Source organism: Haliaeetus leucocephalus, unplaced genomic scaffold, assembly GCF_000737465.1.
Source record: "Haliaeetus leucocephalus isolate CR32 unplaced genomic scaffold, Haliaeetus_leucocephalus-4.0 Scaffold351, whole genome shotgun sequence".
Taxonomy (NCBI): domain Eukaryota; kingdom Metazoa; phylum Chordata; class Aves; order Accipitriformes; family Accipitridae; genus Haliaeetus; species Haliaeetus leucocephalus.
In genome coordinates, this window is record NW_010972787.1 from 3,857,360 (window position 1) to 3,880,492 (window position 23,133).

Genomic DNA, 23,133 nt, shown 5'->3' on the forward strand with positions numbered 1-23,133 from the left:
GACACAGCATCATGTAAGGACGGATGTCCCAATTACTACACACAGACCCAGCAAAAGTCTTTCAGGAGTCCTCCCTTGACAGGTTTAAGGCATATTCCCCCCCCCTAGATCAGGTACCGAGGTGAGACAGGGCTGCAGCACAACACAGAGGGACCCTGTGACAGAAAGGCACACGGAGCTGAACACCTCCTTAAGGCAGGAGGGATGTGAGACCCCTAAGCAGCCTGGGTGCTGTAGTCTGAACTTGCTCCCCACGGGCCTGAATGCAGCTTGCTTTGAAGCAGGTGACTGATGCTGGTAGCCAGAAACCCAGAAATGAACTGTACCCCTGAGTGAGGCTTGTTAAACCTTCACCTTGACAACCAAGTTGGGACCATGTGAGCTGAGCACAGAGATGCTCAAGCACTCCTAGATCTTTTCCTCTGGCTGACGCCTGCACAGGGAGCGTGGTCAGCAAGTCCTTTACAGCTGTAAGCTGCTGGGAAGACAGTCCCACAACACTAGGGATGACCGCTGTTCAATTAACGCAGAGGGTCGTCTCCTCTCTCAGAGAATGCAGGTAAATGTCACCTCTGAAGCCACGGGGACTTTGCTGTAGATTTGGGCTCTTAAGGCAGAACTCACGCTCCCTTAGCAGGAGGGCACGCTGTCACCAGGTTAGCTGACCTAAATCACAAGCATGGTAGGAAATCTTTGCCAGTAAATGGAGGGCATTCAAACAGAAGTACATCACCCAGAGCTAACTCCAGTCACATCTCCCTCTTGGAGGGATTGCAGGACAGTATGAACTTTGATTTGATTATGTGACTGACCATTCCAGCATCCCATTTTGTTTTCCCTAAGCAATTCCATGCCAATATACATACAGCTACAGAGGTACAGGTTGGTTTTTCCTGCCTCTAGCTGAAGGTTCACAGAATACATTCACAAAATGCGAACAGTCTTCTGGAAAAAAGTATGTGTGTGCTGGATAACTGCAAAGGAAATACGATTTACAAAACAAGCTTTCATTTAAAAAAGGGTAGGTTCACACTTAAACAACTACCTCCAGTGGGTTTGTTCCACGCTAAGGGCCAGCATACTGTTAGCTTTTTGGCTAAACTCTCAATGGAAACTCAACTTGGTCAAAGACCACAAGCTTAAGCCCTGAAAGGCTGAAGTCCATACCCCATAGCCTGGTCTCCATCAAGATGGCTTTCTTATATTTACTTATAAGTAAATAAAGAAAGATCATTCAGCACAGCAGATCCTTCAACTGCCATAACTACTGCAAATCCAGCACTGACCACACAAGTGTGCGGAGCCCGTCAACCCCAGGTATCTTCCCAGGACCTGCTTATTTCCAGTGCTAGCACAGGCCTACAAACAGCCAGGCAGCCCAAGCACTCTGCAAAGCCACTGCAAAATGCAATCAAAGAAATACTTTCACCACTCTCACACCAGTAGAAAACACCTGAACGTGGCAAAAAATTTCAAGCTAAGACAATCAATGGTTTGAATGGTATGGGTTGAATCAATGGTAAGAATATGAGGGATATCCTTACATCCTCATGTTCTTGATCCATCCTGAAATATCAGCAATGAGGGTTTTGTGCATATGTCGTGGGAAAGGCTGTGACCCCCGTACTTGCACACTGCCCTACTTCATTGAAGCTCAACATTTGGCAGTTTCTTTAAAACGTTCCCTGTTGATCTCTAGACAGGAAGATGAGTTCATATTACATTTTTTTATTCACATTACAATTAAAATCGAGCTTCAAGCTGTTCAGGCAGCTGACTGTGCCTTGTGGAGTCAGAACACCGTGAATGCTCAAGTCCCATCCGCATTCCCCAAGTAGCTCTACATTTCCACTCTTTTCAGACTCCATCCAAAAACAATGAAAAGTTTCCATCTACCGGTTACTAGGGAACTTTTCGGAAGTTTGACCTTTTCCCCTAACTCCAGTTTTAAAACCACACCTATGAGCCTGCCCTGGGAACAAGGCCCTCATTGTTCAGCTCTCCTGCAGCAGCCCAAGGAAGGAGCACTTTTCTTTGGGGCTTTATGGGCACAACCCACTCACAGCCGTCGCAGAAGGAAGGACCTTTGTACTTGGAGACCTTCTATTAATGGAGGAAAGGCACACTTTTGAGTATCTGTCAGTGGAACTCATCTGTTAAGAGGAGATTCACGTTCTCATCAAATCTAAGGTTTCACTCACACCAGATATTATCAGGCAACCTACTGAATTTTAAAAGCATCCTGTTGGGGTTTCTTAAAGCTTTGATATTCTATTAGTAGATCAGAATCTAGTCTCCCATTAGGTTTCTAATTTAGCGCACTCTTCTTCTGTTCCCTGCAATGACTATTCTGGTCTGTGCAATGCAATTTCTTTCTCTAAAGAAACCGTCTCCACGTATGCATCTTGAACACAGTAAAGCTGCGCAAGCTTAACAGCCCACTCACATGCAACAGCTTCCAAGACCAGGACCAGAAAGGGTCCAGAGCGCTCTTTTTATTCTGGAAAATCTGCTCATGGAAGGACCACGTACAGTTTTAGACACTTCAGGGATTTATTTGAGAGGCCTCCTACTCCTTGCACTCTCCTCTGATACACTTGAACTGTCCGTCCTGGGGTTTGTTTAGCCCAACCAGCAAGAGGGCAGTTCTCGCGGGAAGCATGTCGGAAACCTTACCTTCTGCAGCATTTCACTATTTCATACAGGCAGTGGTATTATGGTTTAGTATAGTCCGAAGTATAAAATGCATTTTACCATCGTGTTGTTTGCCTTCAGAGAAAAATGCCCAGATTCAAATCCACTAAAATTAAATTTTAGGGTTTGGGGGGATGGGAATGGCTTTAAAAAAAATAATCTTTTAGGAAATGTTGCTGCTTAGATACCAAAGATATCTCTGACATAACAAAAATCAACGCTAGGGTATCACTTGGCCAGCCAAATTCTCTCTCAGGCCAAACGTCTGGTTCCACACAGTTTTTAAGGAGATTTGCTATGATGTCGCAGTTCACATTTACCAATTAAACAGTAAATGCTAACTCAGCTTTGACTTCTTTGGCAACCCTCTTCCACTTATCCTGGGAAAGTGAGAGCTGCTTTAAATCTTGAACATTTTGACAAATGCTTACAGAAATCATTCATTTCTCCGCTGATAAACTATGCCTGTGTTTTCTAAAGGACCCAAGAGGAATTCCTGACAAATGGTCCCATCTCTTTTGTCCCAGATACAAACCTACCGGTATTAGCATGTAGAAAACTGAGCCAGATGCCACAGCCTCGATTCTAAACTAATTATTCCTATTTCTTTTTCTTAAGTTGATTTTAAAAGATTGCAACTCTACTTGACAGTCAACAAATATGTAGCTTGGAAAAAATACAGAACGTATACTATATTTCAAACACATGCCAGATAAGAGGACATGGAGTTTAAAAAGCATCTCAAGTAGCTACCCTGTTGTTTTTCAAATCAAAACGCACCAGCAGAAAAGTGAGAGGAAGAAGGTGTCTTGCTAGTGGAGAATAAATGGTGGGATTAGAGCCCTCAGCATGAACACATTATTATATTATTTATTATTCGCCAGCCCCTATACTGTGAAACGAACCTCAGATGACAGGTGCTTTTTCTCCATTGATTAATAAGGTGCAAACCATACGCTCTGCGTTCAGATTTACTCTATGCAATCACCATATTCTGTCAAAGGAAGAGGGATTTTCTTTGCTAGCATAGGAAATCTGGGCCAAGTGCAGTAATCCTCATTCAGGCACGGCTCTCTGAGTTTCAGGGGGAGTTCTGCCAGAGCAGTGCTTAACAAGAGCAGGATTCAGCTGTTTTTAAGAGCATGCTGAGACAAATGACAACCGGACACTGGCAGGGGGTATTCTGAATTACAGGAGGGAAACTGCACTAGACTTTCCTTAAAGATGGACAGGTCTGAGGGAACCTAAGCAAGTGGGGAGCATCACCCTTCCCTGCTGGTGAGGCTCTGGGGGCACCGGTGATACAGGTCAGTTGTGCAGGAAGAAAGGGGAGGTCAAGAACCCTCTTTTGTATCTACAGAGCTTGTCTAAAGGAGATGCTACCTTCATAAAGTCACAGCAAAAAAGAAAGACATGAACTTCGATGGAGACCTGGAGAAAGTTCACCTGGAGAAAACCCCATTGCCAGCAAACCCTCTGAGAGGGACAGCTTTTGGGAGTCATTATTGCTCCCTCCCTCAAGCGTGAACCCCACAGAAGACTAAAGGGAAGGGTCCAAACACACATCTGAGAGGAGCCTGGTGGCACCTCCCGCTCACTCTTAAGAGGTTTTAGAAAGCAGATGGCAACGGGCAATCTCCGATTTCACCAGGCACCTTCGCCAGGAGCTATGCCAAGCCTAGAGGCCAGTGTTGTCTCCACTGCCTACAAGATTCCACTGAGATTGGTTTTATGTTAGCACGTGGGCTTGACAACTACATAAAACTCTTCCACCAAAGCCTCATGACAATGCCATCCAACAGGAACTTCACTTTTTTTTTTTTTTTCCAAGTTTTCATAAAGCTTCCCAGAAGTTATACTGGTAGGAAGGAACCACACAATCTTTGACAGTACAGTTACTAGATAGATTTCCTTCATGCTTCTGACAGCTCTACATGATTCAGGAACACAAAACCAAAGCCAGTGCAAGAAAAACAGCCATGAAGGTCTTACTTTAAGGGCATACTCTTCCTGATAGACAGGGGCTACTCTCCAACGCAGTCACTCTGAGCCAGTTTCTTTACTGGGAGAAGGTGTTTAAGAGATTAATCCTGGCTGGCACTCCTGTATGGCACTAACACGGCACTGGCTGTGTGGCTCTGCCCCCCACTTTCGATACACGGCTCTGCAGACTTACCTCAGCCATCTTTTTCCTCCTACCGTAGGCCACTAGTAGTAGCCTGGAAAGTCCCCAAGAGATTTTTCTCCTTTCCATGAGATTGGGAACAAAGCTATTTAGGCATTGTTTCCTCTCCAAAAATTTGGAAACAGTTGTCAAAAATAACGTGACTCTCAAACCAGTACTGCATCTTTACAATCTGCACTAGGAAATTTAATCCCATTTTCCTTCCTTGTTGGGACTAAGGCAATTGATTTGCTTAAGCCTTTGTCAGCTCTAACTAAACAAACTGTTTTCCTGCTTTATATGCAAGTGTCAGATTCTGAGATGAAGCCACAAAGCAATTTTTGGAAGAAGTGGCCTTCGCAGGCTGGGAACTTGGAGCCTGGTGGAAACATATGAACAGTTCAAGACTTCAAACAGAGTGCTTGTAGTGTGATTTAAGATATTGGCCCAGCATGTCAAGGCTACTGCCCTATTCATCAACTGTTCGCTTTGAAGATTTCTAGTATTTAGTAAACAGTTGTACAATTTAGGGTTGTGAAAACAGCACATATGTTCCCTGGATTTCACATGGCCTTGTACATATAGCAGCTATGCAACATTGGAAAATAACATCTGACAAGAGATGACAGAATTTTTAAAGAGTCATGGATATGCCACAAAAAGTGTCTTTCAGTCCCAACAGCTTCACAATCAAAATTTACGTTCATGTGAAAAACAGATGGCTGATTGTAACCTGTCCTGACTCGTTTAGCATTTAATGATTTGCATTTATAGGGAAGCTGGTTATGCAAATTAGCATTTATTTTGATATCTCATTTTTCTTTCCCAATAGCTATTCACCTACTAACAACCTGATGATGTGTTCTACGAGACTAAAAGCATATATCAAGTCTGACTAGTCACCACTGGTGTATCTCCCTTCTGCACCGTGGTAAGTCTCTACAGCAGACTACTTTAACAGCAATTTATTTAAGTGTTTTACGGATGTCTTCTGCCAATCATCGCCTTTGGAATCTCCTCAAAAAGCGTGTTTGCATACCCAAAGCCACGCTGCCATCAGTATCCCTGGCTCCTTGACACAAAGGATTAAATCCTGGCAGGAGCACATGGTCCACAGGGCTGCTCCGCACATTGGCCTCTTTTCGCAGGAGCAATGGGATTGATCGCTAAAGACCCTACATCCCTTGACAGTGATGGCCTTGCAACGGCTCTATGAAGGACAAGGACTAGCAGATCCGTCACTGTTCCACCCCTTCTAGTCAAACTCCCCACGGAAAATAAGCATACGTAAGGCATTTGGGTTCTCAAATCCCAGCCCTGCTTCCATGGCCTGAACCATAACAGTTCTGCCTCAGAAGACGACAGCCAGCACAGAGATTTGACTTCCTTAGGATTCTTTAACAGTCAGGGGCGTCACTTCTCACTGCAACGGCAATATGAAACCCAAATCCTGAGTGCCTGCTCCTTGCCCTGCGTGCAGCAGTACTGCACGCTGGGGGGCTATTTTCTTTAGCAAGATGAGCATATTTTGACTACCAGCTTAATCACAGGAGAGGCTGCCTTTTACCACCAGAACAGGTTGACTGGACTCCCTGGTCCCTTGAGACAGCATGGCCCTTCAGTGTATCTGGACTACAGAGCTGTTAAGATTATTTTTAATGCTACGGAAGCCTTTCTAACACTGACAAAAAAACATCAGGTCCAGCAGATCAAGGCCTGTCACATGTTCCTTTAGGAAGATGAATAAATGGATGACCTACACACCAACAAAAAAAAAATGCAATTTATTCCAAATAGCAGCAGTAGCAAGATGTGATAGTGCATCTCTTCTCCCAGCAGAGGACAAAGAGGGAGAGGAGGGAGAGGCAGCTCTGCACGCCATGGCCTTCCTCATCAGAAACACACAGAACCCCTAAGTGGCATCCCTGAACTATCGCTGTATTCTCAGCTAACCACAGCTAATACGACTTTCCATAAAGCAACCATTTCTATTTAAGTTAGGCTCTATCACAACATTTATTTTATCCTGCAGAGTTTTTTTGATTTTACAGTATTCTTGAGACTATCAGAATTTTACATTTAGAGAACCTGCATATTGGGATTTTGTCATTTGGGCCTGTTGATTGGATCCTAGGGAATTATCCACATTTGAGATCCACTTGCCTAGGGCGAAATACACTAATTCCACTTCCAAATGTATGTGTCTTGCTTGGCAGCTCAGCCTCTGCACTAGATTATCTCTACCTACAATTTAATTAAAAAATAATCACCCTTCGCTTCACTCATCTGGGACTGACTGCTGTGAAACACACATGCATACATGATCCGCTACTTACGTGATACGCTTTGCTGGACAGAATGAGCACGGAAAAGGCTCGGAGGAGTTTTCCTACCGAGCCTTTTTAACAAATGATCACGTTCGTTCACGCTGAGGGAGGAAAAAAAAAAATTACCAGTGAGTAACCAGATAATTTCAAGGTAAGAGTCAACTGTATTTAAAGTACTTGGCAGCTTTGACTTTGTCAGTACTTAAGATGGTTGTAGCATGAAAAATAATTTTCTCTTTCTTTAAACTGCACATTATCAAAGGAACTCTAATAATGGAAACTCCTCCTTTCTAAGGCCATTTTGTTCAAGTTTCCATTTAGTTAATCTATCCCTGATATTACCATCATTGTGATTTCTGAATGCCCAATGCCTATAAATTATTACAAACGATATCAGAAGTCTGACATCAAGTGATACATAACATTAAAAAGGAGATTTTTCTTTAGTATTATGTACATGAATCAGGGCACCCACAAACTGCCTTAGAGAGAAGGAGCAAAGCATTGTGGCTTAGCACACGGTAAAACGCTTCTATCACACCTGCAAAAGGGCCTGAAGCAACCAAAGGTGAGACTCATTGTTAATTCTGTCTTCTAAAGAACACTCTCATTTTCACCTCCCACACTGGAAAGAAAACTTTCTATCCAGGTTTTGGTTAAAAAGCCCTTTGTTTTACACAGTTCCTGTCAAAGGCCTGAAAAATTATTACTGAATGTACAGAAAGTGAAAATACAAACTTAAGAGGAAAAATACAGTATGCTTACAATAGGTTTAATGTATGTACACAAATCAGTAGAGGCACTCTCCACTCTCATATTTATTAAAAACACAACTCATTTCGTCACAACTTTATGCCCAGAATTAACAAACGATGGCTAAAGTCCTGACCTTTCAAAGCACTTAATTACGTATACAAGTCCCACTAAGTTCAAAGGGGTTTTAAAATAACGTAGGTGTCCAAATCTCATTGCACTGGAGCCTCAAATGACTGTTATGTATCAGATTATTTTGAAAAAGGTACTACACTTTATTGTAGTTCAAAGTTCCTCCGCGATTGGGTTGGTTTTTCCCATCTCACCCTTGTTCAACACTGAGATGGGGCCAGTGCATAGAAGGGATCTGTTTGCTAGTGCAGCTCCTTGCAGTATCTTTATCCCATTTGCACCACATTTACACTGTGTTTCCATTTTCACAGTCTGCTTGTTTTTTTCACATCTTTATTCACAAGCAGTAATTCCACTGGTTATGCTGCAAATGTGGGTACACATCTAAATGCCAATGCTGATATCTTTCTTGGATTAGATTACAAATTCACATACACTTGGTATATGGAATGGAAATCCCAGCAAGCACAGCTGCTGCTGTCAACAAGCTTACAACAGCTTTAAACAACTCCCTTTCATTGAAGCAGTTTGCTAACTTCAAACAAGAAAGTAACCAAAGAAACTCTGAGATGCCTATAATATGTAATCCAGCCATACAGGCTTATATTCCACTTAATAGTCCATTAGGGTAATATCCAGGCTCACAGTCCTCTGTTCAGTGCATAATAAGATGTCCACAAAAGGGAGGAATCCTTCTCTTTTTCCTGTGGTCTCTAAGCTCAGACACCTGAACTAGAAACTTGTACAGCCTATGGACCCCTCCTTAAAATCTTTAGAAACTGTCAGCATTTTCAGACACTTGGTCTCTTCCCCTCCTTCCCTTGGCACCACAGAATCACTCCTGCAACAAATAGGCCAGGTTGCTTTCCCTGCCTACAGTCAGTAGTATTCCCTCAACGTAAAATAGAAGTTGATAACAGGTTTGGAAGCAAAACTATAAACACCAGTTGAGAGTGTCAAACAATCTTTAAGAGCTCTTGGATCATGAGATCTGCATGCGTTCACAGAAGAAAGGATCACAGGTTTCCACTAAAACCAAGGTTACAGCATGGAAGCTTCTAAAAAATCTTGGAAGATCCAATTGGTTAAAAAAACCAAAGACCAGCCAACTGTAAGAAATCAAATACCTACACAAAGAAATCTCCAACTGCTCAAAGCGGCCAGCATAATACAAAGCATGTACTACAAGGAATCACCAGGTAGGGGGATGGCAGGCACAAAGCAAGACATGAGATTCCTCTAACCTTTAACAGGCTTACAAAGTTGACAGCCTACAAAATCAGTCATTACCAGCGCATGTGCAAACTAGCAATGCTGTATTGTGCAACCTCCTGCTGATTTTGGAGGACTGCTAAGTACCTTGTTAAGTCCACTGACTGGTAAGTGTAGCAAAACACTGCATCTACTGCTGTCCTGTGAATGACAGAAGTGGAGTACTTGTTCATCTTCTGCAGGTAAAGGACATACAGATAGAGTCTTTCCCACCTCAGCAGGAGAATCAGAGGGTGCGTTTGGATAGATGGCTTAAAAAAGAAATCTTAAACCAATCAAAAATACTTGTTCTAAGGGACAAATAAGCAACATCTGCCACAAAATTCTTACACTGAGAATGGAATTAACCACAGCAGCAAAAGGCACAAGGAAGAAATTCTTCATCTGCCTGTCTACCACACAGCAACAGAGGAAGCGCAGGACGGTATCTGCTACAGGCCGATACTGGTTACCTCCTCAGGCTTCTACGTGCAATGTGCGGAGGAAAACGTGCTGTCAAGGGACTTCTGAACAGGAGGGACACATTGCAGCTCGAAGGAAGCCAAAGGTAGACTATCTTTGATATTGCTAATTATAATCAACAATTTCAAAACTGAAGTCACATCCGATTTTCCCATTTGGGAAATTATAATGGATCGTATCTATGCAGAGAAAGAAAAACTCATGGAAGAAGTAAAGCATTTGTGGTTTAAGTACAAGGGATGATTAAATAGACTGCAAGTCAAGACCAGTCAAGTGCTATAAAATGAGCTCTTAATACACAGAGGTAAAACGCAACACAGCTCTTCTGAAATGGATGAGTATTTGATTTATTAACAGATATTAGATCTCTCAATATGAGCCCTGAAAGGAAAAGAAAAGTTAAGTGGGTTTCTTAACTGGACTGAAGTGTTTGCACTGATACAAAAAGGGTCCCTCCTTTCAAAAAAGGTTTTTGTCTTCTACCAACAGATAACAAAGTGAAGACTTCTCAGTCTCTCTCACGCTTTGATGCAAAACTAACGATGACATCAGACTCGCAGGCACCAGGTTAGGCCTTGCTCACAGAAATACTGCTTGTAAATCAATCCCAAGTATTAGCCATGATTTTAAGTGTTAATTCTGCTTTCCAGTGACTCAGAGCCTGTGCCTAAGTCCTCCCACAGGGTCTAAAGACGGCATCTTAAGATGCATTGAGGCAAAAGGATAAGAGATCATGAGATCATACTCTTAATATTGGATATAGTTGTGTTCATACTCAGGTCCTCAAAAATGGTATCAGAATGGAAGAAGTCACAAACCCAGACATCCTTATGGGAGTCAGGGACCTGGAAAGTGACAGTGAAATATGCTTAAGTTGGTTAGTGACCTCAGAAGGGGTAAGGGAGAGAAGCCATCTATGTGTAATTATATGAAGGACAAGGACACAGACAAAATGCTTTGAACTGAACAAAACAAACAGTAGATTAGAACAAAAACTATTACAGAAGTCCCAATTCTGAGGGTTACTATGAAAAAACGATTAAAAACCCTCATTACTCAAGTCATATAAAATCAGATTCAGTTGCTGTCAATAATGAAGAATACCTTGGGCCAGGAATACCTTTGCAATGGCTTCCTAAGAGGGCCAAGATGATTTCTGTCTGCCTGGAAGTCTGGGCTAACATGACATGAATTCATTAAGTGAATGACAAATCAAAAGGTAAACTAAAGGCAACATGTTATTTCATAACAATATTTTCCATTCCACGAACAAAATGACTCTTCCATTTTCGTATCTGAATTGCTCTAAGGTGTAAAGAGAGACCTTAATTTTATTTTTCTGTGTTCTCTTCTTCTCATCCCTCACAAAAGCAAACAGCTCTTAAATCTAGGCAACAAACATCTGGCTTTACACATTCAAATGAGGTGCATCAAAACAAACAGAATAATTCAAAGCTGACCACAAGGTCCCACTGGCTCTTTTGCTCAAATAATTAAAAAAAGATGAGCTTCACCACCAATTAACCTACTGAGCACTAATTAGCATTAATGAGGATTTGCAGCACTTGGTATAGCTTGACCCAGAATGTCCTCCTGAGTCCACTAATTGGCTGGTGGCAAAAGCAGGGCTCACAAAGAAGGGAAGGTTAAAGTGGATGCAGGTGTGTTAAAATTGGATCTTCCCCGAGAAAACACACACACAGCTCAGTTAAAATAAAAATAATTCAGGGCCCCCCTTTTCTTAGAAGAACTGAAGTCTTAAGAAATTAGTTTGTGTTTTGTTATGATTTACGAGGGGAGACAGAGAGCACAGACACACCAAATGGGCAAAGACACTTAGCTGCCATTGGTTTTAACTCACCGCCCTTCTGGATTATTCAGAATTAGTCAGATACACACATATGAAATGATTTGGGTTTGTTCCTGCTTTTCCACTTTCTAGGAGGAAGAACTGAGCTACTAGCAAAGCCTTACCACAGCTACACAAATAAAACACAGAAGCACATATCCCAGCTGCTATCCCTCTGCCTTAAAACCACACAAAGAACCCGTGGCAGAGGCATGGTTCTTCCACTGCAAGACACCCAGCATCCATAGGCAAGCCCAGAGAGCAAGCAAGATACATATGTCCATGGGTAAGCCCAGAGGACAAGAAAGCTTGCGGCTGTTTTTCCTGTCATCTGAATAGCTATGAACCCCTCGCCCCTACTGCCTGCACGTGCAGTGTCACTGTTTTTTCTAACCTAGGATGCTGCCGCAGCAATTAGCAACAGGTAAATCATTGTATGGCTTGGTTTGAAACAGAAAACCCTCCAAAGCTTAGGTTGAAATTCTGCCCTTAACTCCACAGCCTCCCTCTTACCCATGTGCATTTTCAAATGGAGCAGCAGACAAACCCTTGCTCAGCCTCTTTCTTTCCACTGTCACATATTCTTGTTAAACATATTGTTTCCTGAGAAGCCCTGGCTGGCCTGCATTCCTCTCCTGTTGGAAGAAACGTCTTGCAACACATTGTCCTCACACTGTGACAGCAAGGAGGGAAGGGAGAAAAAAAATTTCTGCAAAATATTCAATGTGGCTAAACACAAGGTAAAAGATCAGGAAGTTTCTGTCCCAGTCAACCTTAGCTGTGGATTAGATTTTGAGGGGAGAAGAGGATACTCTTCTCTCCCTTTTTAAAATTTAGAATTAAAACATAATAATTTATTTCATCTATACATTCCAAACAGTAACTTCCATGAAAGTTTGCTGTTTCTTTGTTGACATGTTTCTGTCACTGAAAGTTACATCAACATAAAACAGGAAGAACAAGAAAAAAAGGTCTGAAACAGACTTCTGCAGCTTTGATCAGTGCTAATCACCAAACTGTTTACAAGCAGACTGTTGATTTTCATTTCAGTCTCTTGGTTCTCAAACTCCATTAAGTTTCTTCTAAAGAACCACCAGAGGTTTGAGCACTATGACTTCTCCCCAAGTATGACCTGGCAGAGGGGACTCATGGATCCCTCTGGCTGCGAGGACACACCAAGTATTCCTGAGCATTTATTCACAAGTTCCATCTCTCATCTTTCATGCAGCATAATGCTGCTTAAAGCCTTACAGCATCGGTCATGGTCCTGGTGGACAAAGAGCGAGTACCATAATCCAGGCAGAGTCTCTGGCTGCACCTCTGTAATTAGCCAGAGGAGACCTGGCTTTCTTCCTCAGATACTCCCTGCTGGCTGAGTGCACTCCCCTAGCACAGCTGCAGGCCTCGGTTTAACTTGCTTTCTTTTAGTTTGGACTCAAGTGCATTACTTGAGTTCACGTAAGGGAGCTGTTGGAGTTAAGCAGCGGGCGAGAGAGCTGACAACTAACACAGACTTGGTGTAAGCAGAACGTCAAAACAACATTCTTACAGACCAGGAACTCAAAATTAAAGCATGCAAATCCTCTCAAATGCAAGCCACGCTAATGCTGAGGGTTCAGCAAAACTCTGTGTGCTCAAATACCCAGAACAACCCAGAGCTGTAGAAGAAAGGCCTGACTGGCTGAGTGAGCAAATATACCTCCATCCTCTGGGCTTTGGAGACATCGCAGAGAGGAATCACCCTCCTACAGAACAGCAAAAGTAGCAACTGTAGGCTTCTGCTGGTTTCTCTCTTTTGGTCCACAAAGGGGAAATGTTATTTTTGGTTATCTAGCATTGGATTGCAGGAATGTTTTACTATGAGGTCCATCAGGGTAGGAGGTCTTTTTAATTTAAAAGGCAAACAGACACTACTGATAATGAAGCTACAGTGTAATCAAAGGAAATCTCCGGAGCATTTCACAAGGAAGCGTCTGAGGCATATAAACAGTAAAACAAAAATCAGCATTTTCTTTGCAGAGTCAGCGTCTACACACACTACTCCTTAATCACTCAAGATCCAGCTGAAATAGAGAAACATCCAAATCCATGCTCCTTTTGCATTTTTCTGTAAACACTCATCAACAAAACCCCAGACCATGACTAGAAGACCAAAGGGTCACCAGGCACAAACCACAGGGAAATGAAGACAGAAGTGTGGCCTGTTCCACTTGCAGGCTAAGAAGTATGAGAAGTTCCCTATCAGAGGTGACTCCTGCACCAAGATAACCAAACTTTAGGGAGTTCCGTGTCCTGGCTGAGGGTTCAGCAGCAGCCAGCTCTCCAGAGAAGCATGCCCTGCCATGGTGTAACATCTCCAGGCCTCGTTAATGCAGCAGCCCCCCTCCAGCTGCTTCCCAAGTCCATGCCACAGCCACAGAGAAGAAACGCCCCTTCCCTAGAGAGGGGGCAACTATTTAAGGAACTTTCCCTCTTTAAGAGTTACATTTGACATTACTCAGCCAAAGGTTTGCCTGTTAAGCATCAAATGTATCTGGATAGGTGGCCCTGCAAGACCGACTTGGAGCATACTTAAAGCAGCCATATAGTAGTGAGCTCTCGAGGCCTGCAACATGGAGTAGAGAGCTCAGCTCACAGACAGCTGCAAGTCGTTTATCCCACCTGGATGTGAAAAGGTCGAGTGTCACACAACTCCAGGAGCAGCAGCAGCTCCATGGACACCCTTTGCGGTGACTGATGACTAAAGCAGTTCCTACCCTTGCCAGTCGGTCGAAGAACCTGACAGTGGTCCCCACACCATCCCGCTTCCTCCAACTCGTTTATCACGTGGACCCACAAACAGTTGAGCGGATCCAACTGAGGAGACAGGGCAAAGGTGGGCCAATATGACCACGGCTGGTAAGGAATGGTCTGGGAAACTCTGAAACCAGCCCCAGAGCCACGTCAACAAAACCCCATGGATCCATGACCCTCACCAATGCCCTAGAGAAACACTCGTGCTACTGGTAGTGTGCTACTTCACCAGAAGAGCAGCTTTCCTTTCCCATTACGTCTCGGAGGTTTGAATGCAGGACCCCAGCACGAAGGAGAGCCCGCAGCCAGCATGCAGCAGCGGGCCCCATGTCGGGTACATGCAAGTCCACCCGTGTCGCCACATCGCCCCGTGGCAGCGGCAGAACCACCCTGCGACAGCAGACGGGGGGCCGAGGCATGTCGCGAGCTTCGGCCAGCCCTGTGTGCAGCACCCGGACTGTATGTAGAGCTCTGGGACCGAATTCTCCACTCTAAGCCCACAAAATCCTCTTCAAGTTGGTCCTTGAAGTTGCATGGCTAAAAACAGGAGGAAGCTTTTCCTTCTGGTGACAAGCAAGGATGATTTACATTTCCTTTTGTCATTAACAACATCCTAAGGCAGAAAAGCCAAACGGATCCCTCCTTTGACTCCTAAAAATCACCTGGACAATCCATTCTAACCTTCGTTTTAGAGGCTGTTACTCCTAAACGTCTTTGAAAGACTGCTTCTTTGAACAGAAGACAGTATTACCAAGCACCTTTTAAAAATACCATCTAAAAAAAAAAGCAGACACTAAACATCACATGCCTCTCTGAAAAGCAACAACCCTAAGAAAATAATAGATGAGATCTCTCTCTTAGAGTGCCTTCCATTTCTAAGCACTGCAAACATTAAGCATGTGTTTATGCATTTCATTACATGGTGGAGGGGCAAGGGGCAGGCATCATTGTCAGCTGTCCCAAAGTCAACTAACTAAACACAAAGTTGAAGCTGCCCAGTTTTGCCTTCAGCCTTTCCAAAATGTGGGAATTGACTCAATTTAAACATCTGAGAAGCAGAAAAGGCTAAGTGTGGCTTGCTGCTTTTCAGCTCTCCTTCTTTCCGTATCAGTGCTGTTTACTTCTTGTCCCTAAGTGCCTCACTTTGCACTTACTCTAGTGGGTGCTTGGTCGTATCCTCTACAGATAAGGTGGCAATGCAGTTGCAATTATAACATTCTTTTCCTATTGACTCATTTTTTCAGAAGTAGTCCCCTTGGAGATTGAAGTTTTCCATGCTTGGTCTCTATGTAAAGATATTTTTTGATTAGTTTTGGGTGTTGGTTTTTTTTTTTTTTGAAACCAAACTTCCTGGTTTAAAAAAAGTCCACTTAAATACTTTGACTAAATTTAAAATGAATTCTGTGTTCAAAAACTCTGAACTTCTCTTATCAGGTTTTTTCCTTCCTTTTTTTATAGAGAAAAAAAACTTAAAGAACAGCTCAGAGGAACAACAAAAACTGATGAACTTTAAAGGTGTGTAGATACAATTTACAGCAAAGCCCAGGACATTTGGTTGGTCTGCAAAAAACCAAATTGCTTTTCTTTAAGCTTTTAAGTATTTTGTAATTGTCCACTAAAATTTTAGTATCTAGTATAACTTCCATTTTCTTGTCCTTGCTACAGGTAACTCAGTACTTCATTCTTTGCCACGAATCAGAGGCGTGAATGCAGGCTGTCCTGCCTCTCTTCTGAGAAGGGGTTAGCCAGTGGGGTTAGCCAGCGGAGGAGCTGAGGCCAAAGCAGACTGCTGAAGCCATTAGGCTGGAATAGTTGTTATGGAACAGTTCTCCTGCTGTGCAGCCTGGAGGGAAGATTTCTTCTTTTCTCCCCTGTGGAGATCCCCGGTACCCAACCCAGTAACTCAGGATTAGGCATCAGAGAGATTGGCCCCTTAATCAGTTTTAACTCTCATCTTGTTACGTTCTCTTTTTTCTAATCTTTTCTTTCAATTTACAACTTCATTTTGGCCTTTGTGCTGATACTGTACCTCCATCAGCTTCGACTTCGCTAGCAGATTTGATCACAGCTCTAAATCCTTCTCCAGGTCACCAGGTTTTAACCCTATCTGTGCACTGGATCTCCCTCAAGGTTACGTGATGGGCACAATCAGGATGTGAAATAATTAATTGCACTGGATGGAGAAGGCGCATGTCAGCTCCAACTGGTTGGTGCTAGCAGCTGGGCACTTGGGTCCTCAGTGCCAGTGGCAGCATGATAACTCGCCTTTCATCCCTGTGGCCAGCTTCTGAAACCCTCTCTGCCCTCTGCTCCTTCCCACCTCTGCCCCACGGCCTCCCCACTGCTCAACTCGGAGCAGAATCAAACCTAGTAATTTAACAAGTGCCTGACACACAGGGGTTAGAAATGCCGGAAATTAATGGTACATATTAAAATGAGGAAATAATGTGATGATTCCTTACTGATACGGGACAGGAGGGAGAGAGAAAGGGACAAGTGTAAAATAAAACAAAATTATGCATTTTCCACCTACCATACACGAATGTTTACCATATGGAATCAAAGAATTTAAAAAAACCCCACTGATATAATTTTATGTGCCTTTTGCTAGTAAAAGGAGTCTAATATCTTTTTACTAGAAAAGCTGCAAGGAAAAATCGTAAATATGCCAGTCACTTTGTTGTGTATGCTGGTGTAGAAATCTTGCCTTTGCTTCCCAGAAATGGTGTGAAGAACATCTGGAAAAATTGATAAAAAGACTCTGAAACCTCAAAAACCAAAATACACCCCTCCCCTCTTGAACCTCATTTTACACTCAGCTGCACTGGATGGGCCAGATTCAGATCACAGTCATGCGTATCCTGAGTAAATACACTCAAGTCAACGCATTCATGAAACAAGAATTTGGCTCCAAACATCCAATGCCGTTTAACCAGGTGAAAACACAAGACTGAGTTTGTTTCAAATAAGATTCGTTGTACGTGCTGATGTGAAGGGGCCTTACTGGCACAGTCTCCCTATTCAAGTAGATATAATTTGAAATGCATCAATAAAGAGACAAAGTGCTTTGAAATATAATGAGCCTAAGCCTCATTCCTCTTGATCTTAATGAAAAAGCTTGCCTCTTCCTCAGGAATCGTGAGATCAGGTCCTCAGCTCGTTCATGGTTTTGTTAAGAGAAAAGTTAAGTCTGTTTTACCATTTCTGCTTCTGCTGGCGTGAGGCTGAGCGCTCTGCTGCTCTCGGCTCCGTGCACAGCCGCAAGCCTGAGTCAGGTTTCCCGTGTTCTTCTCTTGCTCCTCCCCAGGGACCTGTGGAGTGGGCAAGTCTCCACGGGTACTTGTGTCAGCTCACCGATTACCCACCGGTCACACAGCTATTGAAATGAGATAGGCATCTGCCCTCACCCAACAAATAAAACTAAGGCTAAGATAAATAAGACAGCTCGCTCTCAGGGTGAGAGCTGGTCATGCACATTTCACTAAAGCAACAAAGTTAGATTTGGTGAGAAGCACTTAAATGAAAGAGAATCTCCACCAGTGCGTCTTCTTGTTGAAGGCAGACAGTGGAGACACTGTGGGGAACTGCTGTTTTAGGTACACTGAAAAACAGTATTTGTTTTATGAAATGGAAATGAAAGAAAGAGGTGGCTAGCTGTCATTAGTGGGTGTCTGAAAGCAGCAAGAGTAAAAAGGCATACTGAAAAACGCTGCGCAAAAACACAATGCAGTGCTTCCTCGTCACTCGCAGCTATGCTTCGCTAGTTCTGTAGTCACTTCCCTTCACCTTTGTTAAAGACAAGGCACTGCCTCCCAGATTTCTGAATAATTCGAAGAAATTCTTCCCAATACTTCAGCGATGCAGGCACTTTTCTGCAACACCCCAGACAGGCCCTTCAGTTCCTTGTAAAGTACGTAAATCGTGAAAGCTACATTGTTCTTCAGTATCAAATAATCTTCTAATCCCGGCCTCCAACTGATTAAAAACAGAACAGAAAAACAACCAAAAAGCTACTTTCAAAGGGAGCTCTCTGGCAATTCCAAGACAGAGAAACCCTCTGAAACAGGAAATCTACTGTCGCAAAGAGGGTGCTGCACAGCTTTGCTTGCTCTCCGTTAGCTGGCCAGTGGAGCAATAAAGTGACATGGGTTTCCAAAGTAAAGTTTGCTTTGGTCCCTAATCAGGCTTTACTCCACCTGAACTCCTGCTGACTTCAGTGAGAGGTTAGATGGAGTGAAAAGTGAATGAGGACTTGAAAATTTGGCCCTTTATGAGCCAAGACTTAGTTGTAAACTTATTTAAAGACACAAGAATCTCTGCAGCTGAACTCAATGCCACTTTTGAACACAAACCTGTAGAAAAACTGTTTGTTTTCTTTGTGTAAATCTTGCATGTTAACATGATTAGGTCTGCCGGGCAGGTGTCTCCACATGTCCATGTTTGCTTTGGCACACAAGCTGCCCCTCTCACCTCTCCAAATTCATGTAAATTTAGTGTTAAATCCTGCCTTTTGTTACATGAGAGTGCCAGGGAGCCCCTCTCCCTTCCCGCACCAAGGCTCGCTCACGTTGCAGCTGGGCTGGAGTCCAGCCCAGCACCACCGGGTGCCAGGCTGGGGAGGGCAAGCGCAGGTTCTCATCTTCCACAAGCAGGCAGGTGAGCATGGCATGGGATCCATCGCCAGCCCCTTACTGCACACTCCCTCCTCTCTTTTTCAAGCTGTTTCTGGAGTTGCCAGCTTTCCAGATACTTGTTTCCCGTGATGAAATCCCCTGCTCCTGGAATCATCTGATTTTGTGATCATCCCAGCTTCCATGAAAAGTAAGTTTTTAGCTGTCTAGATGAGATATACAGAGAAATGAGAACATGATCCTTTACAGCTCAAAACAATACACTTGATAGAATCTCCAAGCATCACTCTAACGTTATTTGCAAGGTTTTGGGGACCCAGCTGTAGTGCTCAGGGTGCTGACACTCTTCCCTGTGCAGACCAGACACTCCCTGATCTACCACTTGGCTTTCTGTTTGCTCCCCGCCGTTGGTAAGACAAAAATTTGCACCTGCTTTTTCAGATCAATACAAGCAAATTCAATTTTAGAAACCGTTCAAAGGGGCTAAGGTTCAGAATGATGTAATGAGCACTAGTGAAAACATTTTTTATTAACCTGGAAAAATGTGTCTAGCAAGAACAGTTGGCCGGGTGAAGACCCTCTTACGCTTATTTAGGTATCAAGTGGCACATGCAGATCTCCCAGCACTCCTTCCCCAAGTGCAGTGAGGACCCGGGTGCTACCCTGCTCACATTTTACAGAAATTCAGCTGAGCCACAGCAAACTGTTGGCATCCTGTTGTGCAAGCCTAGATGCACTCACTGCCTTCTGGTCTTTGTGAATTTCTTTTTGTTTAGCAGATTAATCCTAAACATTCAGATCTTGCACCTCATTTTTTGTCTAAGGTCTAGGCAATGATAAAAGCAATTAGCTCCCTAAATCCTTCTCTTATCGGTAATTGGGTGTGATTTTTTGTTGTTTGTGAAAAACACTGAACAATAATAGCGTCCACTATGTGGGCCAGGAAAATAGACCCTGATGACAGCCAGCTTATCTTCCACAGCTGCCTGAACAAACCAACACCTAATGGATATGTTTTCAGGAACACTTCCAACCAAGAGCTAACACTGTTACTTGGAGGTGATGGACGGACCCGTGCAGTTTTAATGCAACTCTCCACTTCCCATTAGAAATGAGGAGACTCCGGTTACCTTCCCTTCCTGCATAGTGTCACATTGCCAGAAATATCCCAAGAGCAATGGGGCTGCGGGCAGGAGGGGAGAGCAACGCGTGTGCCTCAGCACTCACTTCCACTGGCTTCAAGGACATTTTTAAAAAATAAAGAACATGAACCAGAGAGGCTGTAACTGCAGAAAGTTCCCACTCTGCTTCTTTCCCACCCTCACCCTTCCCTTTGGACAAGCACACGATTTCTAGCAGGTGTGAAAGAGCCAGGAGACAAACAAAAAGAGATAAAAGACAGAGCAACTCTGAAGAGCACTCAGGAGGCCACATCACAAGCACAGCACACCAGCTCCTAGCAGGCAGAGGCACTCTACCATTATCTAGTTCACAGATGGACCACCCAGAAAATCTGGGAGCAATTAGGAAGGAGAACAAACAAATGCATGGAAAGAAGGGGGGAGGGAGAATGGGAAGGAGGGCCAGAAGGGATTCCTTACATCATCTCCATGCAAGCGTTTCGAGAATGAAGTGAAGCTATATGGAGGAGGAACGCAGATGAAAGAGTTTGCAGTGAGAATGCAATAAAATAAAAGGCTATGAAAACATGTAGTGTACGAATGAATTACAACACGACCATTAAATTTACAGAAAGTCAGGACAGTTGTGTAAACGGAGAACATCAAGTTCTTGGAGACACATACACACACATATAAACAGATCAAATGCTGTGTCTCTCGCTATTAACAGTATGTCAACCCGCTTTGCAACCCAGGGATTCATCAGGCAAAAAGCTGACTCACTCTCCTCTCCAGCTGTCAATAACTGGTATTAAATACTGGCAGGAAAATACAAATGCTACAAACCAACACCAATGCAACTTCACATCTTATGCGTGGATAGGAATGACAGCAACAGCCAAGAGGCTCATACGAGCAGAGCCACGTGCCTAGGCACAGCCAGTTTTCTGCTGGCCTGGATTCCACTTTCCTGGCATCTAATCAGTCTGTCAGTCAGCACCTCACAACACCAAGTTACACCTTTCTTGCCTGGGAAGCTGACCTGATTTTGGTACCAAGCGCTTTGGCTCCAACTGACTTCAAGATGACTGCTCAGCCCTCTGAAAACAAGGCCCATTTTTAATTAAATGCCTGATTTCAGGCATCTTTGTTGGTTTTAATTGTGGCACAGAGGGTTGCCTTTGTTGACCAGTGCTGCAAAGTTTGCTTTTTCTTTTTAAACGATTTGATGTGCAGTTCGTGACTTTTGCAAGTGAGCACAAATTATGAACTGTGTTTTGTAAGATCCAAATGTCACAGCAGAAAAATGACTCAAAATAAAAACTGAGCATACCAAGTGTTTTGAAGTGATCTTAATCAATAACACTGTGTTTACTTTGTCTCGGCCTCTGAGAAGCAAACTCTGGTCACTAAGGACATCTTATAAACACATTAAAGTTCACAGAAGCATTTTTTAAAGCTTTTCAGTTTACTATAAACTTGGTAAACTCACTCCCTGATAATTTTCCCTAAAAACAGTGCTTATTAACTCACAAGTTGAGTTGAAAAAATCTACTATCCGCTCGTCTCAGCAGCAGCTACAATATGGCAATTAGTTTACCTTAGAATAGACATCAAAGGCTCAAAGGATGACCCTGCCCCAGAAGAACAAAATCTTTTAAAAGCCCCATTCCACTCAGTTTGCTAGTTTATAAGGTTTGCTAAAATCCAGTTTAATGATCATGTAGTTTCTTAGCAAGTCATGTGGTGCCATATTGTGTAAGGAACAGAAGAGTTAGTTCTAAAACCTTTTTGAACTTAGGAAGCTTTTCCGACCAGCTGATGCAGAACCACATTCTGCGAAGGTAAATGAAACTGTTGGATGGAAAAGCCTCGCTATGATTTTCTTTAGCTTCTTTCAGAAGAGACAAAAGTTCCCACACAACACATACTCTCCCCTTACAATGAAAGATTCAGTAATAGCAATATGTTCAAGTCCATATGGTGTGGATATAAGGGAGAGGCACAACGAGAAACTGAGAACCCTGAAAGCGGGGTCCTGTAAGCTGCAGTGGAAAAAAGCAAAAGCATAAAAAAAAACCCCTTAACGTGAGACTGAATAAAGTTGTAGGGCACACTGGATTAGCCAGTTCCCCTTTTAGCTAGTCTTCATATCCTGAGTTGCAGACAGTTCCCTCCCCTGACATGGTTATCAGATTGACTTTTTTTTTTTTTCCTGGATGTCATACAACAAAGTCCTTTCAAAACCAGTCTGGTCCAGTGGCCAGATAATAGCACTACATGTTACCAGGCAAGAGACTGAGCAGCAGTTGCCAATACAGCCTCACAGCAATAACGCAGGAGAAATTAAACTGGAAGGGCTGATTTTGGGGGGGGGGCAACAGACATATGAAAAGGAACAACAATAAATGAATAATACAGGAGAGAAGCCTTCTTACCCTGTCTGGAATCAGATTTGAATGGTGAATGAGAAACAGGGAGGGGAGAGGACAAGAAGGGTCTGTTTTAAACATTAACATAGGCTTGCCCACCTCTTTCCATTACTATCACGAAGCATGGCTTTTCCCAGCTCTCTCGTCTTCGTCTCCAACTCCTGAACTTGCTCCAGCAAAGTTTTATGGTAGGTATGCTTGGCCCTGTACCACAAGGAAAAGATAAAAAGAAAAACAAAACAAAGAAGCCACGTGAACATTTGTTTTGCTACTAACCCCCAATTTTACCTCTCCGATAAGAGGCTCAGGGCCTTCCCTTGAAGGATTTGCAAAACAAGGCACAGCGTATACATGTCAGTTCAGGTTCACAATACCTGGGAAATATTACATAAGAAATGAGAAATGAGAAGGACTTCAAATTCAGCAGAGCTTGACCGCCTCAACACAACACTCAAAATCTAACCAAGCAGCAAAGCTACGGGACTATGGAGACCTGACACCGC

The 23,133-nt window shown here is 43.3% G+C and overlaps 1 protein-coding gene across 6 annotated transcripts in view; it reads right to left on the bottom strand.

Moving 5' to 3' along the window:
• Positions 1 to 23,133, bottom strand: part of ATP8A2 (ATPase, aminophospholipid transporter, class I, type 8A, member 2) — a 310,653-nt gene that overhangs the window by 8,484 nt on the left and 279,036 nt on the right. For 5 of the 6 annotated variants that reach the window (XM_010572662.1, XM_010572660.1, XM_010572665.1 and 2 more), the window contains 2 exons: positions 22,730 to 22,834; positions 7,195 to 7,286 (listed from right to left, as the gene is read on the bottom strand). In XM_010572662.1, the coding sequence (XP_010570964.1) occupies positions 7,195 to 7,286; positions 22,730 to 22,834 (197 nt within the window). The remainder of the gene's footprint in view (positions 1 to 7,194; positions 7,287 to 22,729; positions 22,835 to 23,133) is intronic. The other variant, XM_010572661.1, reaches the window with a different exon arrangement.